Source organism: Ascaphus truei, chromosome 10 (assembly GCF_040206685.1).
Source record: "Ascaphus truei isolate aAscTru1 chromosome 10, aAscTru1.hap1, whole genome shotgun sequence".
NCBI classification, from domain to species: Eukaryota; Metazoa; Chordata; class Amphibia; order Anura; family Ascaphidae; genus Ascaphus; species Ascaphus truei.
The window spans coordinates 14,673,430-14,690,242 of NC_134492.1; the positions used below are offsets into that span (position 1 = coordinate 14,673,430).

At 44.1% G+C, this 16,813-nt stretch overlaps 1 protein-coding gene across 6 annotated transcripts in view; it reads left to right on the forward strand.

Moving 5' to 3' along the window:
* ITGB3BP (integrin subunit beta 3 binding protein) overlaps positions 1-16,813 on the forward strand; it is a 42,040-nt gene that overhangs the window by 15,594 nt on the left and 9,633 nt on the right. For 3 of the 6 annotated variants that reach the window (XM_075615927.1, XM_075615928.1, XM_075615925.1), the window contains exons 4-7: positions 1,380-1,449; positions 4,735-4,813; positions 9,185-9,235; positions 11,860-11,947. In XM_075615927.1, coding sequence (XP_075472042.1) covers positions 1,380-1,449; positions 4,735-4,813; positions 9,185-9,235; positions 11,860-11,947 — 288 coding nt within the window. Of the gene's footprint in view, positions 1-1,379; positions 1,450-4,734; positions 4,814-9,184; positions 9,236-11,859; positions 11,948-13,714; positions 13,762-16,813 lie in introns of all 6 variants that reach the window. The other 3 variants (XM_075615929.1, XM_075615931.1, XM_075615930.1) reach the window with 3 other exon arrangements.

The following is a 16,813-nucleotide window of genomic DNA, read 5'->3' on the forward strand; positions in this document are numbered from 1 at the left end:
CACTGCGGTCCCTGGAAAAATCCAATTGAAGTGACTTCCAGCGATCGCGACCAAGCCGACACTCCTACTATAAGCGCACGTGTCGGCATCAATACATTTGTTTTGACGCATCGGCGCTATCGCCGGCACTATAAGCGCAGCCTTACAAGCATTGTGTATTGCACATTTTGTGTTTGCTGTCATCCTTTTCAGAATCAGGCTTTTGGGCCTCTTAGCTATGTAAAGACGTCAAGCTGTAACAACACAATAACCGTGGAAAATGAGCTGTTAAGTTTTATACTTTCACCTCAGAACAAATCTTATATACAGTAAGTTGCTAAGTAAGGCTGCGTCCCCACTAGCGCTGAGTGGGCGGCGCTTGCCGCGGTTACTTACATATATAGATATATGTAAGTCCTCGCTCACGCGGTGTGCTCGTGCGAGGGCACACATGCTCGGCGCTTATGTAAACAAAAAAATCTAACTTTCCAACGCACTCAATGTCCCCCCAAACCACCTCCCCCCCCCCCCCCCCCGCACGCGCGTAAATGACAGGACACCCGGCGCTCATGCTTGGAGCGCTCTCAGCGCCAGCGGGGACTCAGCCTAAGGCTGCGTCCACGGTCAGCGCTTAGGCGCTGACCCGTGCTGAGGCGCGCTGACGCTTCTCAGTGAGCCCCTGCAGCCGCGATGAGAGCGGCTTTAGATGGGCTCGCGCGCGCTTCCACAAGCGTGCAGAAGCGTAGGTCTTTTTCAAAAGATAGATTTTCGCGCTCACGGGAGCGCAGGGCCGGTCACGGGAGCGGTTCGCCCAATGAGGGCGAACCAGCTCCGTGACGTCTCAGCCATCCCCCCTGTCCCCCCCCCCCCCCCGACACGCCCCCGGACGGCACGCGGACCAAGGCCAGGGAAAGCACCCGCTTTCCCTCAGCCTCCGCGCGCCTCCGCACGGCTGCAGTCCTATGGACGCAGCCTAAGACTGCACCTTTAATACTGCAGTTCCTACAGTTCCCCACTGAATAGAAGATGGTGGTGCATTAGGGAAGCTATTCATCTATAGGGTTTAATATGTTCTCCTTCATAAAGTACATGTTTGATCGGTATTGAAGGTTTGTTTTTATTATAAGAACCATACTAAACCCAACATGTCGTAATCATTCTTTCCGCATGGTCAGGCTTGAGTTTTTTTTTCCTGCCTTGTATTGGGTTCAAGCATTGAAAGCCGAAATCTTTAGCCAAGCCCCAAAGCTCTTCACAAGGGAACTTGCGCCAGTTTTGAGATTTTTCCACATGTTTAAAACTCTCAAGCACGTAAACTTGAGACTGATTTCTCCTCCAGATAAAATAAATAGCTACAACCCTGCTTGATACCTGAATATTTGTGCTCTTTCCGTGTGCAGTTGATGCTGTTGACTCCATTGAGACAGGAAGGCCCAGCAGAGGGCAGCCTCCCACAGAAGAAAAGGCAGAGTGAGTTTGATGGTATTCATTGGTGATAGAAAAAGCAACATTGGCCTGTAACTGAAGCACAAAGCCGCTTTTGGGTGTGCAGGGGTACAGTTGTTGCACCCTTTTGTAGGCTGAAGACAGTACGCACTGCAACGTGTTGCAGGCACCTCTGGGTCACTCTCTTACTTTAGAGGAGTGACTGTATTTTCACTGTTGGGAACAAGTAAAACATCATGTCTTCTTTCTACCCCCTTTGTATCTAAAGCCCTCTCCCGCCTTAAACCTTTTTCACTGACTGCCCCACACCTCTGGAATGCCCTTCCCCTCAGTACCCGACTAGCACCCTCTCTATCCATCTTTAAGACCCACCTTAAGACACACTTGCTTAAAGAAGCATATGAATAGCACTGTGGATATTCTGAACACATGATACATAAAGCTTGGCCCCCTGCAGACGCACTTACCAGAACTCCCTCCTACTGTCTCTGTCCGTTCTACCTACCAATTAGACTGTAAGCTCCTCGGGGCAGGGACTCCTCTTCCGAAATGTTACTTTTATGTCTAAAGCACTTATTCCCATGATCTGTTATTTATATTATCTGTTATTTATTTGATTACCACATGTATTACTGCTGTGAAGCGCTATGTACATTAATGGCGCTATATAAATAAAGACATACAATGTTATAAGAACAAGGTTCTCGTTATCATGGCAACAAGGGAGCCCATAACCACAGCCTAAAAGCATTAGGACAATTGTAAGTCTTGTTCTGATTTCCTTATTTGCATTTAAAGTGGCACAATCTAATGTACAAAAAAAGAACAGCGGTTCAAAATGTTCAGTTAGTTAAATGAATCCCACACATACTAGGGACAACATTCAATTCATTAAGGATTCAGTGGCAGCTTGTATTGTGTACTGGAGACTCTGATGCCATCATCTACTTAGAAATGCCTTTGAACAAGACGTATATAAAAGTATATTAAAAACACTTTTTAAAGCCTGATCAACTATGTGCAATATTTTTCTTCACTACAAACAGACCTCTCTCTCTCTCTCTCTCTCTCTCCTCTCTCTCTCTCCTCTCTCTCTCTCTCCTTCTTCTCTCTCTTCTTCTCTCTCTCTCTCTCTCTCTCTCTCCTACCATGATCCCCACCAGAGTAGAAATCACAAAGCCGCACTCAGAAGTTCATACAGTATACCACGTTTCGGTCCCAGCATAGTACAGAACTGATTTTTTTTTTTAAACACGTGTAGGATATTGCTTGGTCCGCAGCTTTAAATAAAGTAACCTCATGCTTTTTTATGTGTGGGCAAGCGTAAAACTCCTAAGCATGTCAAAGGCAGTAGGAACAATCCTTCTACTTTTTAAATACTGTACTCTTATGTATTTATGAATTGTCCTTACGGTTACTATTCTTAAGAAGCATTCTTCCTACAAATAAAGCATCTTGTTTTTTTTGGAGCCCCTGCTTTCCCTCTAACTTCCTACCTGCTCATGCATTGCCTTTTCAAACAGCATGGGAATTATATGGTGTCATCTTTGGACTGTATTGCTGCTGAAGTTATTGTAGATTTACAGCTCATCTTAACTCCGCTCGTTAACTCATTAGAAAATACTTGGCTACAGAGACATAGAAAGGAAAGAGAGGAGAGAGGCAAGAAGTGGTAATAAATGGTACTGTTTCTCTGGCAGGAACGTATATACAAAGATTATAACATCTTTAGAAACCGTGATGCTCAGACTCTCTGCGAAAGCATTATGGCTGTTTATAACTTTACAGTAGGTTTTACTGACTGCGCTTCTTTATCTCAGGCGGTGCTGAAAAACTGTGTAATGCGACAGGCATAAGCTTATAAGGGGTCCATGTTAAAATGGACATGAAGCAAAAGGTGTCACTGTGCTGATTTGCATGTCTTTACCCAGAATCCCTGGCTGCAGTGAAAGCACTGTATGCTAAGAGATAATGGCGAAAAGCAGGGCTGCAGACCTGTCTGAGACATGTGAATGTGCTCGCAAGTGATAATTTTGCTCTAAGGTTACAGCAAATAAAAATATCTTTTGATGTTCCCCACCCTTTATTTAAAAACTTTATTCAATGTGAAATGATAATTATAATAATAAAAAGATTTATGTTTGGGTGAGTACTTTAACTTAATAGAATATCTAGTATACTTTGCTAAGTGATACTGGGGCTTTAAGTCATGGTGCGTTATGAATAACATTGTTTGAGCCAGTCATATTATCTTTCAGGGAAGGTATGCTTATGATACAGTAAATCCACCTTCCCGGCTACACATGGTGATCTGTGTTACACAGCGGTGTTTGCATAGCTAACACAATAAACTCTCTACTCTTCTCTAGGGAAGAAACATTTTTTTCTGCAGAATTTTGGAGTGAGCAGCATTTTTTTTGTAGTGTGGCATTCTAAGAAATAAAATAACACAAATTCTGCTGTTAAGTGTGAACTTTCCATCCCTTAAGCAATTTACATCTTGTATAATACCCTGACATTGACATTCACATTTACTCATTTGGCAGCCATCTGTTGCAGCCACGGGAATGCAGTAAACAGCAGCTTAAGTGCCTGGTAAATGCCACTTGTAATCAGTCCTTCTGTGGGATCAAAATGGGAGTTTCCCCTTTGCCTGGATTCAGTTTCCATACTTCAATATCCATTTACAACTTAATACTGTTATTCTTAATGTAAGAGAGGTGGGAGGTTGGAATACGTTTGGAAATCTATAATGTGTGATGTTATCAGACATCTTCACTTACCGGTATTTCAAATTAAAAAAAAATGACATCTTATATACCAAACATAGCTGTACTTTGTAAATTATATTTTAACCATCCATGGGGGTATATGTATCAAGGCAATTTTCCATAGAAACAGTATTTGACAGCAGATAAAAACCTCTTGTCCCATCAGATCCCTTTATTTATTTATTTATTTTTATCTTGTGTCAATGTATCAAAGAACTTTGCTCCAATTTTTCCCCATCCCATGTGCATGATTTGGAGAATATCACAGAAGGAATTGGGGAGGATTTATGGCGTGATAATGGGACGAAGCAAATTTTTAGTCAAAAAATTGGTGATGTGTGCGGCAGAGAAAATCCTTCTGGTCCCTAATCATCTGCGTCGTGTGCAGAAATGGTTTCTTGCATTTGACATGTGTGCCAGAAAAAAATGGTGGAGCATCAGAATGCACTTATTTTATTTATTTTTACACGAATTTGTAATATTTTGTGACATGCATAATTGATTATTCATTTTGTAAATATATTTTCTTCTCTTATAGATTCCTGGAATTGTTCACACAAGTCGAGAAATCATTGGGGACCTTTTTGAAAATGAGACAAAGTTTAAAGAATTTAAAGGTCTGTTTTCACTTGATAACATTTTTTTATGGAAGAATCAAGACATGATTTCATTGTAGGTTTTTTTTTTTTTTAATAGTAATGCTCTTAAGTTTATACAAACCAACTGTATATCAATTCCATATGAGGTTTTCCATTGAAAAATGGCCTGCTCCATAAAACTCCTCACTTTAGATAAATCACTGAATTGGTAGTATAGTATATGGCAATCTGAAGTAGAGCACGCGAATGGCCAGTCTGTGTATGGGGTCAGAGCTACAGCCAGCAAACCACTTATTCTATGAGTCACATCCCTCCACTGTCCTACACGTGTGTGTTGCCCAAGAAGCCTCCAGTGGTAGACAGGACATCTGCATGCTGATTGCTTATGGTCTTCATCACCAACTCTATGCAGTATGTAGTGGCTTGGATTACCAAGCTTCAAATGGACATGCAACAAGCTGTCCCCCGGCCACTTACATACCAAGTGGAGATCTTCAGGAGAGTATGTGGGGGGCTTAAAAAAAAAAAACTGGCCTGGATGGGCTCAGACCACGGGTATGAGAGCCTGGTGTGTGCCATCATTTCAGTGCTTACCCAATTTAGAGGATAGCTGACTGCAAATGCTAGCATTTTGTCCTGGAGGTGTTGCTCTGTGTGCTACTGCTTACCCAATGTAGGAGGACGCTGTTGTAATGTGTCTGGGCTGTTAATAACAAATGCTGTGACATTTCCAGCTGCAGTTACTGCATGTATGAATTTCATGTGTGAGAGACGCAAAGCAAGGTAGGGGGGTGTTTGAATGTAAGAGGAGGGGACAGATCAATAAATATTTCTGCAGAAGCACAGTATTTAGAACGCTATCTTGCCTCCCTACAGGGTGTAACTAGATTGTTATAATCTGGGATATCATTCTAAAAAATTAAAAGCGCGGTTCTTGTTGTGAAACCTTGCTAGGTATATGTGTAAGAACACACACGGTGAAACCCGCTCTACCTACGGTGACCAGAGGTCATGAAACAGACGGGGGCACTAGGGCCGGCAATGGTGGACAAAAGGAAGAGGATCCAGGCGGAGCACAGGCACTCTGAACGGAGAAGATCGCTGTAGCAAGCACTCCATGTCTGTATGGGAGTAGTAACTCACATAAGGGTGTCGCATACACAATTTGGCAAGTGATGGTCCGCATCAGTGGTCCAGAATGCATTGCACTGAGGATTATAGTTTAAAATCAAGGTTTATTTGGTATGCATTAAAATAATGAGGACCCGGCTGTGAACAATAAAATCGTATTAAACAATATCGGCACAATGTGCTCTGGTTCTAGAAAGGCATTTGCAGAGAAGCATACATGGCTAATGGGTCAGTGCCCCTCTTCAACACTAAGGCTGTATAATGGGTTCCTATGTAGGACTGTCACGCTAGCCCAAATAGCTACAGGTGCAGTACCCCAGAATAACAAGCAGCAGCAATGCGGTCCATATTGGATACAAACAAGGAATCAAATGCTCCAACTTAAGAGACCAGGAACAGTGATATGTTGACGGCCCAGCACCTTATAACATGTGAACAGTGAATACTGGAGACCTGTGAGTTGCAGGTGCCCAGTATGTGTGCAGGGTGCTGGTGTTTCAGCAGTGTGTGCCTGCAACGTGTCCTAGAGCAGTGTGCTAGGTATATAAACAGCAGGCTACAGGTTGCATGGTGTACAAGCACTATGTCTTTAAGCAATGCAATAGGCACAAACACAACAAGCTTAGAAATACGGTCAATACCTCCTGAAGAACACTCTCCCTCAATAGCATTCCCCTACACACGGGGGAGGGATGGTGGTAGCAATGGGAGCAGGACAGAGACCCCTTTAGGCTTATCTGTGTTGTTCCTGCGGAAGTAAATAGCAATGGGCAAAAAGTCTGTAGTGTAAGGTAACATCTCCCACAGAATCTAGCCCTCAATAACATACCCGTACGTACAAGGGGAGGGGAGGGGATGGAGGCAGAGTGGAAGAAAAGGGGGGGGGGGAAATAAACCTGTTGTCAGCGTGGATACTAGCCTGCAGCTCCGTCAGCGGTTCCCTTGTTCTATCTCTGCATGCTGTTGCGTGACGTCATGGCGCTTCCCTCTGACGTACGTTTCGCTTTGGTTTCTTCCAGAGAGGGTATGTGCTCCGTCTGCATCCTCTTTCTTTTGTTGGGTATATGTGTATGTCTTTTGAACATGGTTATTTAAATGATAATTTTCCAGGACAAGCCGGCACTACAGAGATTGCAAAGCACTTACATGGTCATCCTGCAAAACCAGGATAAAACTGTGATGCATTTTATTTGCCATTGAGATGTGTTTCCAGTAGAATATGAAATATTGAGGACATTTCCCCTTGTCATGGTTACTGGAATTGTAAATAAGGCTATACGTAGAGTTGTCAGGTGTCCAGTTTTGAATCGGACAGCCCGGTATTTTGCCCCTGCGTCCGGTATAAAATTAAAGGTAATACCGGACATGTATATGCCTGGTATTAGCTCTCTCCGAACGTAGGGTGGGTGCGGGGGGGGGGCCAGCAGCCGGTCAGTGCAGTTGCCGCCATGTCCAGCTCTCCCCCGCTGCAAGCTTTTCTCTCCGTCTGTCCCATGCCGAGGTGTCTGATGCTGACACGCGCCGGGTCCTCTGACATCCGCGCCGGAAATCAGCTGGACTCAGCTTCCGGTGAGCGCCGGCGTGAGAGGGAGGCCCGACGCGCGTCCGCATCAGACACCTCAGCGTGGAACAGTCGGAGAGAGAGAAGCATGCAGCCGGGGGAGAGCTGGGCATGGCGGCATTTGCTGTGACCAGCCGCTGTCTCACTTGCATCCACTGCTCCCCCCCCCTGCAATCACTGCCCCCCACACCCCCTCTGCATAAACTGCCCCCCTCCGTGCCTCCGCCACCCTTCCGCACTCCAACCCCCCCCCCCCCCCCCTCAGAAAGCAACTCCCACCGCCCCCTCTCCACGGCTACTGTCCTCCCTCCGTAGCCACCTTCCCCCACCCCCTCCCCCCCCCCCCGCAGCCAACGGGCCCGACCTGACACCATCCCCAAGGTAAGTCTGAATTTTATATGTATTATTGGGGTGGGGTGGTGTGTGTGTGTGTTTGTGTTTGTGTGTGTGTGTGTGTATATACATATATAGATATATATATATATCTATATATATATATATATAGATATATATATATATCTTAGAATATATAAAATTGAAAGGTTAGTGCTATCTGCAGTGAATCAGATTGGTGGGTCTGATGTCACCCAACTGCCACTCTCTTCCCCCTCGGCCACATACACACACACCTCCCTCCCCGGCGCTCATTCACCTCCCTCCCCGGCGCTCACATCCCTCCCTCCCCGGTGGGGGGACAGGCAGCGGGCAGGCAGCCTGCAGCTGCCTCGCGGCGCCGAGTGCCTAAGATGGCGGCGCCCGGAAGGACCCCTTCCTCCTGCAGCTGGGAGGTGGGAAACGGAGAGGTGAGTGTGTGTGTGTGACACTGTGTGTGACACTGTGTCACTGTGTGTGTCTCACTGTGTGTGTGTGTGACACTGTGTGTGTGTCAGACACTGTAGGGTGGGGACCGGAGCTGCGCATGGGGGGGAGGAGTGGAGAGGAGGGACCCGGAAATTTTAAGCAACCCCCCTCCTGTCCACTGTCCCCCCCCCCTCCTGTCCACTGCCCCCCCTCCTGTCCACTGTTCCCCCCCTCCTGTCCACTGTCCCCACCCCACCTGTCCACTGTCCCCCCCTCCTGTCCACTGTCCCCCCCCCCCTCCTGTCCACTGTCCCCCCCTCCTGTCCACTGTCCCCCCCTCCTGTCCACTGTCCCCCCCTCCTGTCCACTGTCCCTCCTGTCCACTGTCCCCCCCTCCTGTCCACTGCCCCCCCCTCCTGTCCACTGTCCCCCCTCCTGTCCACTGTCCTCCCTCCTGTCCACTGTCGTCCCCCCTCTTGTCCACTGTCCCCCCCCCCCACTCCTGTACACCCCCCCCTCCTGTCCACTGTCCCCCCACCCTCCTGTCCACTCCCCCCTCCTGTCCACTGTCCCCCCCCCTCCTGTCCACTGTCCCCCCCCCCCCCCCCCCCCCTAGCGGGAAATTTAACTCACGGGCAACGCCGGGTCTCTCAGCTAGTGTATATATATATATATCTACAAAAACACAAAAAAAACAGGCGCACTCATAGCGTAAAATAGTATAACAATAGGTTTATGGAATGAAGGATTTAAAAATACACACTCACAAACATAGCTGATAATAAAGCATTTTTGAGTAAAACTCAGCCCGTTCAGACGCAGGAACCCAGTGAGAAGTACTTCGATGTAATGTCCGTGGTATGTCCTGCTGTAGTAGCCCCTCTGTGTCCTTGCAGGGACCGGAAACCACGAGGGACGCCGCCTTCCCCTTGCTCCGGCGTTACACAGTGAGTTCACTGATCCAAATCTCGCGTGAGCTCGGTGACGTCAGTGAGGTTTTTGCCGGAGAAGGTTCACAGGGGAAAACGGGCTGGAAGGCTGGACGGCTGATATAAATGCTAGCAGCGCAGCAATAACATGCTGTGGCACATGAGTGGAAGTATAGAATATAAAAGCTGGACAATAAACTCCACAGCACTCTCTACGCGTTTCGTCTCGAACGAGACTTCATCAGGAGATAATAGCATAGGTATTGGACGCAGTAATATAGTACATTAGACCAATCAGAGCACAGAAGACAGATAATTACTAATACAATACATATGATCAGTGTGGGGGTGAGATTAACCCCTATGTATGCCAAAACACATATAGATTTAAACTAACAATTTTAATTTTAAACATAATGACCAAACATAACAATGCATATAATAACATGCACTTTTAACAAATGCAATAAAATAAAAAGTAATACATTTAGATAATAAAACAGTTTGTATGCTTATAAATAAAGCACAAGAATTTAGTAAAATATCATTGGCAGCTAACTTACATAGTATGGTATAATACATGAAACAGATGCTAGTAAAGGGTAGCGATACCCTAAATATAAGGAGATGGCTGAATAACCACTAGATGTATAAGGAGACAAAGTAGGTATTAAAGAGATTCAGAGGGATCAAGGTGCAAAAAATGACACAATAATATACGAAAAAAAGGGGGAGGGAGAAAGCAATATGGGGGTGAGGGGGGAAAAGAGAGGAAGAGGGGGGGGAGGGGAGGGGAAGGGAGGAAGGGAAAACAGAGGGAAGGGAGCAGGTGGGGGGGGGGAAAGGAAACCAGGAGAGGGGAAAAAGGGAAGCAACTGAAAAAGGGGGGTATAGGAGGGGAAGGGGCAGGGTGGGGGGGGGGGGAAACACAATGGGATGGTAAAATATATAAAAAATATAAAAATATAAAAAATACATATATAAGAAAAAAGAAAAATAAAGAATAAAATAATGAATAATATAAATAAGAAAAAATGACGAGCGATGAAGGATACTGGACCTATGGTGGTCGCGCGCAATCAAGGCCAACGGTACCCATATATATATGTAAATAATCATGTTAGAACCATTATATAAATGAAATAGTGGAATGTATATATAAATACATATACTGAGCCACTGTGGTGATACTGGTGCCCACATGGAGGGAACGAAATAAATCGCTCAACCCAGACCTCCCTGCAGAACACCATACCCCACAGTAGGCAAGATGGTAACAATACAACTGTACTAATGTCTATTGTGTCATTGAGACCCCCCGGAACCAATGTACCAAGTTCATATATCCAGTAGGTCTCCCTGACACACAATTTTTTGAACCTATCACCCTCCGAAAGGGAAGGTGAGATGGCCTCAATACCAAAGATGGACAGAGAGCAGGGATCCCTAGTATACACATACACACACACACACTAATACAACTTGTGTAGAAAGTGTTTATATAATTTTGGGATATAGAAATATGTAGATTCTGCAGTGTGTATGTATATATATATATATAGACAGTTATAGTGGTGGGGGTATTTTGTATATGTATTGGGGAGGCGGGTATTTTGTATATGTATTGGGGAGGCGGGTATTTTGTATATGTATTGGGGAGGCGGGTATTTTGTATATGTATTGGGGAGGCGGGTATTTTGTATATGTATTGGGGAGGCGGGTATTTTGTATATGTATTGGGGAGGTGGGTATTTTGTATATGTATTGGGGAGGTGGGTATTTTGTATATGTATTGGGGAGGCGTGGGGTTTTTGTTTTATGTATTCTGGGGGAGAGGGTCGCATCTTTTACCATTGTGTTTTTTATTTTTGGACAAGCCACCTGGCAACCCTAGCTATACGTAGAAACCTAGAGTTTGCATGTGGCCCTAATCTCATATACTGCAGAATCCACATATTTCTATATCCCTAAATTATAGAAACACTTTCTACACAAGGTGTATTAGCATGTCTTCTACTCCTACTAAAACTACTACTACTGTGTTACAAATATGTTACTATACATGGAAAAAACAGGACTGCAGGTACACGTTTTGAATGTTGTTCCCCAGTGATTTAAACTTGTTCAATGTGTTGTTAAAACATTACTAGAAATATTTTGAGATTGATGATTGTTTTGGACTTTACCTCGTGTGAGAATAAACCTTTCACCCCGCTTCCTTTCCATTCACTTCCGCCGTATTTTTAAATGCAAATGTTAATGCTCTTTCTGGTATGAACGCTCGTTTTTGTATTGCGAGCAGCAGTTTCATTTGCAAACATCTGATCCTAAAATGTCTTTATTTCACATTGGGATGGAAAAAAACATAAGTAAATAGATGATCTTTGTTTCTATTAACTTGCATATATCATCCACCATATACCTTCAAAGGAAATCGGTCTTCTGGGGATGAAGTGTTAATCTGTGTTAGCAGCTGCTGATTTACAAATGAAGAAAAACTATAGAAGACGTATTATTAAACTGGCTTATTGTCATCTGCGATCGTTTAGCTGCGGTGAAAATAGCATCTAGCCTATTTGTGCTGTAATTTGGAGTCATTAGGAATGCCATTAACATAGTTTACTGTTCTACTTTTGTTTCAGGCTTTGGAGGGCAGCAGAGAGCTGGAAAATGTTGATGGGAGACCATTTGGTGATTTGAGTGCGGAGCTGCAGAAAACTAAAGTTCTGAGTAAGGAAAATATTCCCCATATTTCTAGTAGTAATTAACTTTATTTCACGTAGTGGTTTTCTCCCAATGGGACTCAACACTTCACAATTACTTTATAGCGCGCAGTATGCAGGAATCTGAATTTTTACAGATACAGTCCCTGCCCAGGTGAGCTTACAATCTATGTTTAGGGCGATAACAGTGACTTGCCCAAGGTCACAAGGAGCCGACACTGGGACTTGAACCAGGTTCAAACTGTGTCGTTATCAGTCAGTGTCTTTACTCACTGAGCCACTCCTCCGGTTGAAGATTTTCTGTTGAAAGTGTCCAGCTTTTAAAGCAGCAGGTTCACCTTCTCTGTGCTGGAGACTGGCTGGCATTGTTGGGGGACACCCCAGTCATCGTGGTTGGATGCATTACGTTTATGAGAGGTTTACAGGGAAAATGCCATCGAAATCTCATCCTGTGTACATTTTCTGCCACCTTTTGGGTGGTCTCATAAAGTCCTGTCCTTCGGAAATCTCCCATTGGTAGTCTGATCACCCAGCCATGGGGATCCAGCCCCTTGCAGCTCTTCAGTTCCAAACCCCCTCTAAGTGCAGGAGCCTAATTGGTGGAATTGGGTGTCCCTTTAAAGTGCAACCTACCATTAATTGGCCGAATAGGTGGCACTGCTGCCATAACCTTTGAGCTGCATGACTTGCCAGCAGTGCTGTGCAATGTGCCCCTCAAACAATGCAATGTGCCAAGTGGGGGATGAACTAGACTGGAAGGTTCCTGTACGCTCTGCTGCGCGCTCTGCTGCGCGCTCTGCTGCTCGCTCTGCTGCATACAGCTTTTCCCAACAGCAACAAGTGTTTCAGTTTCAGAATATCAGACATGGGGTCAAATATGGAAATCAAGTGTTATTTATTTATTTTAGCTCAATGTCCCAACTTTAACCTGATCAATATTTCACTGCTGTTTGGTTTTAGCCAACTGTGGAACTGCACCTTTAATAATTACGTTGTTATATGCGATATTCAATAAGCGGTCGGGGGATTCACAAATGAAGCACATTTAAGGTCTTTCATGGTGCTTTTAAGTGTGCTCTCTAATTGTAGCCAACATTGAATTATGTAGGACAATGGTTCTCAACTCCAGTCCTCAAGACCCCCCCTACAGGTCAGGGTTTTCGGGGTTATCCTTGCTTCAGCACAGGTGGCTCATTTTTGACTGAGTCACTGATTGAGCCAGCTGTGCTGAAGCAGGGATATTTTGAAAACCTGACCTGTTTGGGGGGGGGGGGTGTCTTTAGGACTGGAGTTGAGAGCTCCTCATGTAAGCAATATTGCACATTGAAGCCAGGATCTGAATGTAAACCATACACAATGACCCTTTCTTACAGCTAGTAAAGATGCTGTCATGTGAACCGTGAGAAAAGAATCTGCAGTAAAACGTGACGTTTCTGCATCCCGTGTCACATTTAAGATGAAAAGCTCCATGATTTTTTAACAGGTTTTTTTTTCCCCTAAAACATTGATTTTGTATTTAGTTAAAAACTATGCATTGGGAGCTTTTGTTAGATTTTTGAGTTTATTATTTGAGCTTTGTGTATAAATAAAAGTACTCCTTCACGGAGTGTACTGCCATGTGCATTATGTAGCTTTTGTTTGACTTGACACAGTGGGGTTATTAATATTTACATTTCCGCTTTAGCTGCACATTCAATAAATTCACTGCACTAGTGTGTCTGAGTAAATAAATATCACTATTTTAACCAACATATGTTGTTTCCTACCTTTTTAGTGTCTGAAGCAAAGAAGAAGGTATATTAGGACTTACAGTAATTAACGGTAAGGAGATGTAAGAAAATGAATGGCATTTTAATGAACAAGTGGATGTATTTTTTTTTTAAGTTTAAATACTGTTATTTATGTTGGATATTTTTTAAGTACAAGTGAAGGAACCGGGGGAAAAAAGTTATCTTCAACATCCAATTATTGATGCATTAATGATGCAGTATGTTACTAACATACCGTGCTTGGGAACATCAAAGATTAAAATACAATACGCCATATAACACCTTTATCATTTTTACATGTATATTTAATACCATGTCATTACATTTACATTACATTTACACACAGTGTCATGGAGAAGGAGTGGCTCAGTGAGTAAAGACACTGAGATTGCTGCAGGGGAGCCTGGTTCAATTCCCGGTGTCGGCTCTTTGTGACCTTGGGCAAGTCACTTTATCTCCCTGTGCCTCAGGCACCAAAAACATAGATTGTAAGCTCTACGGGGCAGGGGCCTGTGCCTGCAAAATGTCTCTGTAAAGCGCTGCGTACAATTAGCAGCGCTATACAAGAACATGCTATTATTATTATTATTAAGCTAAGGCGAGCGGCAATGATCAGAGCCTCGGTTTTTTTTATGTTGGAAAGGTTAAAGCTTTCTCACAAATATTATTTTCTGGGAATATTTCTGATGTAGGACAGTACTGAGGGGGTATTGCAAGTGGAATTATAACATGAAGTACATTCTAAAGACTTGTTAAGGAGGGAACGTAAAACTTAAAGTGGCTTCGTGAGTAAAGACACTGACTCTGGAAACCACACTCAGTCGTTCTGGTTCAAATCCTGGTGACCTTGGGCAAGTCACTTTATCCCCCTGTGCCTCAGGCACCAAAATCATAGATTGTAAGCTCACCTGGGCAGGGACTGTGCTTGTAACATTCCTATGCACTGCGTACCCCGCACTATGCTGTAATTGTGACGCACTTTGTGTCCCATTAGGAGAAAAGCGCCATATGAAATACAATTATTATTATTTGTACAAAATTATGTTAAAACCGAGTGAGAAATCTTCGGGAAGAAATAGTTACTGAATAAAACTGGAGCATGTTTCTTCTTCTTTGTTTTTTTTCTCTAGTATCACTGGGAAAGTACTTTAAAAAAAAGTTAGTTTTTAGTTTTTGTGTTTTAGTTTTACAAACGGCGATGTCAAGCTTACCTACTGTGGTGTGTTCTTCCTTCAAGGTGTTGTGTATGGATAACAGCGAGTGTTGAAAAGTTCTACTTTGCCCCCTACCGTGGGGTTCCCCTTTGTATTGTGATGCGGATGGCTGTGATTTCCTGCATAATCTCTGCACTTGGGGATGGAGAATGCTTTCCACTGGGCTCCACTGTGTGTATGCGCATCATAGTAGTTACACGAAACAGTGACGGATCCCTGATTTCACCGCAGTTTAGATGGAGTTATATCCTGCTTCAGAGACAAGTGCATCGATCATGACCCTTGAGAGGCTTAACCTTGCCCAGAGAAGTCATGGAAGACCTTATTTAGAATCGGGGGCCCTTGTCAGCAGCAGCCTTGTTTTAGAAAACGTATGAAAAAGGAATTTGGAAATAACTGGAACTTCTGTTGATTCCAGCACTTTAACACAAAATACAATATTTATTGCAGCTCGCTACATTTTGGAGAAGCCGTACAGAATTTATGCTTCTAGCTCAGGGATGATCTGGAAGAGCCAGCTCTACATTCAGCACTTCCAGAGCATGTCATGACTGAAGCCACAAACGCATATGCGAGTACTGTGCATATTTAATTTGTAGCATGTTAAGTACATATTCAAGGTTTGCCGTTTTTATGCACTTTGGTCCTAAACACTGTGAGAAACTTGACTATTTCTAAAACATTTTCTAATAGCAGTGTGGATACTGGAATACATATGGTAATGGGAAAATATCGAAGATAACATTTTGGTGTTATGCCTCCATGCAAGTAGTTTTGGATGTGGTTTTTCATGATTACTTTTAATTCATTATGCTGTAGACTTGAAACCCATGACCATTCAGTGGCTTGATACAGCTGGAATGTCACATTATCGTCACATGGCTAAGCATGAAATTTATTTACTTTACTTGAACAACCTCTTCTTAAAACAACTTAATGCAGAACATCACTGCATGAATGGGTGGCATTATCTTCAGGCCAGTACATCATTTTCTTGTACAAGCAGTAAAAACGGAGTCATTGTCTGTCCATGACCAGCATTTACTGTAAACAAAATATTTTTGAACAGAATGTAAGCAAACTGCCCTGCAGCTGCCAGATCTAAACGGTTTAAAATCCCAATCCCTTCTTTGTGTTATATGGGCAGAAAGGGTTTGATAATCATAATAATTATAATAATACAGTAATAGTTTGTTCTTGTATAGCGCTGCTAGTTTTACGTAGACATTTTGCAGACACAGTCCCTGCCCCGTAGAGCTTACAATCTGTTTTTTGGTGAGCATATATTAATCGTACTATAATATGACTTCATAGGAATGGTTGAGCACCAGCTCATACCTTTCGAAACTCTGGCAACCGCTGTCCTTTTCCATGAATGATAAGTAATTTACTATTCTCCGGTAGGTTGTGTGATCCTCGTTATAATTAAAGGCCTCGTTATGGATGTCAGAGGAAAAAGTAGAACAGGGACCTGAACATTTTTGCTTAAACAAAATATTTTTACTTTACACCGAGTAAAGTATGTACTGAAGCTAAGGCCTCGGACACGGTCAAAAAGACCGTGCTGAGCCGCGCTGAGGGGAAACATTACCCCTATCAGCGCGGCTTTAGACGGCGCTTCCGCAGGCGTGCGGAGGCGTGGGGAATTTCAGCCGACAACCCAATTTTAGTTTTCCCGCTGAGGAAAGCGCAGGGCCGGTCACATGACTGCCAGAAGCCAATGGCAGTCCGTGACGTCGGCGCCGTGACGTGGCGCGCTAGCTCTGCCTCCAGGCCCGCCTCCCGAAAGCCACTCACCCGGCACACAAGCGCCCTCGCTGGCGCTCATGCAGGGACAAGAAAAATCTCCTGCTTGAGCAGGAGAGCATGAGCGTCAGCGCTGCCCAGCGC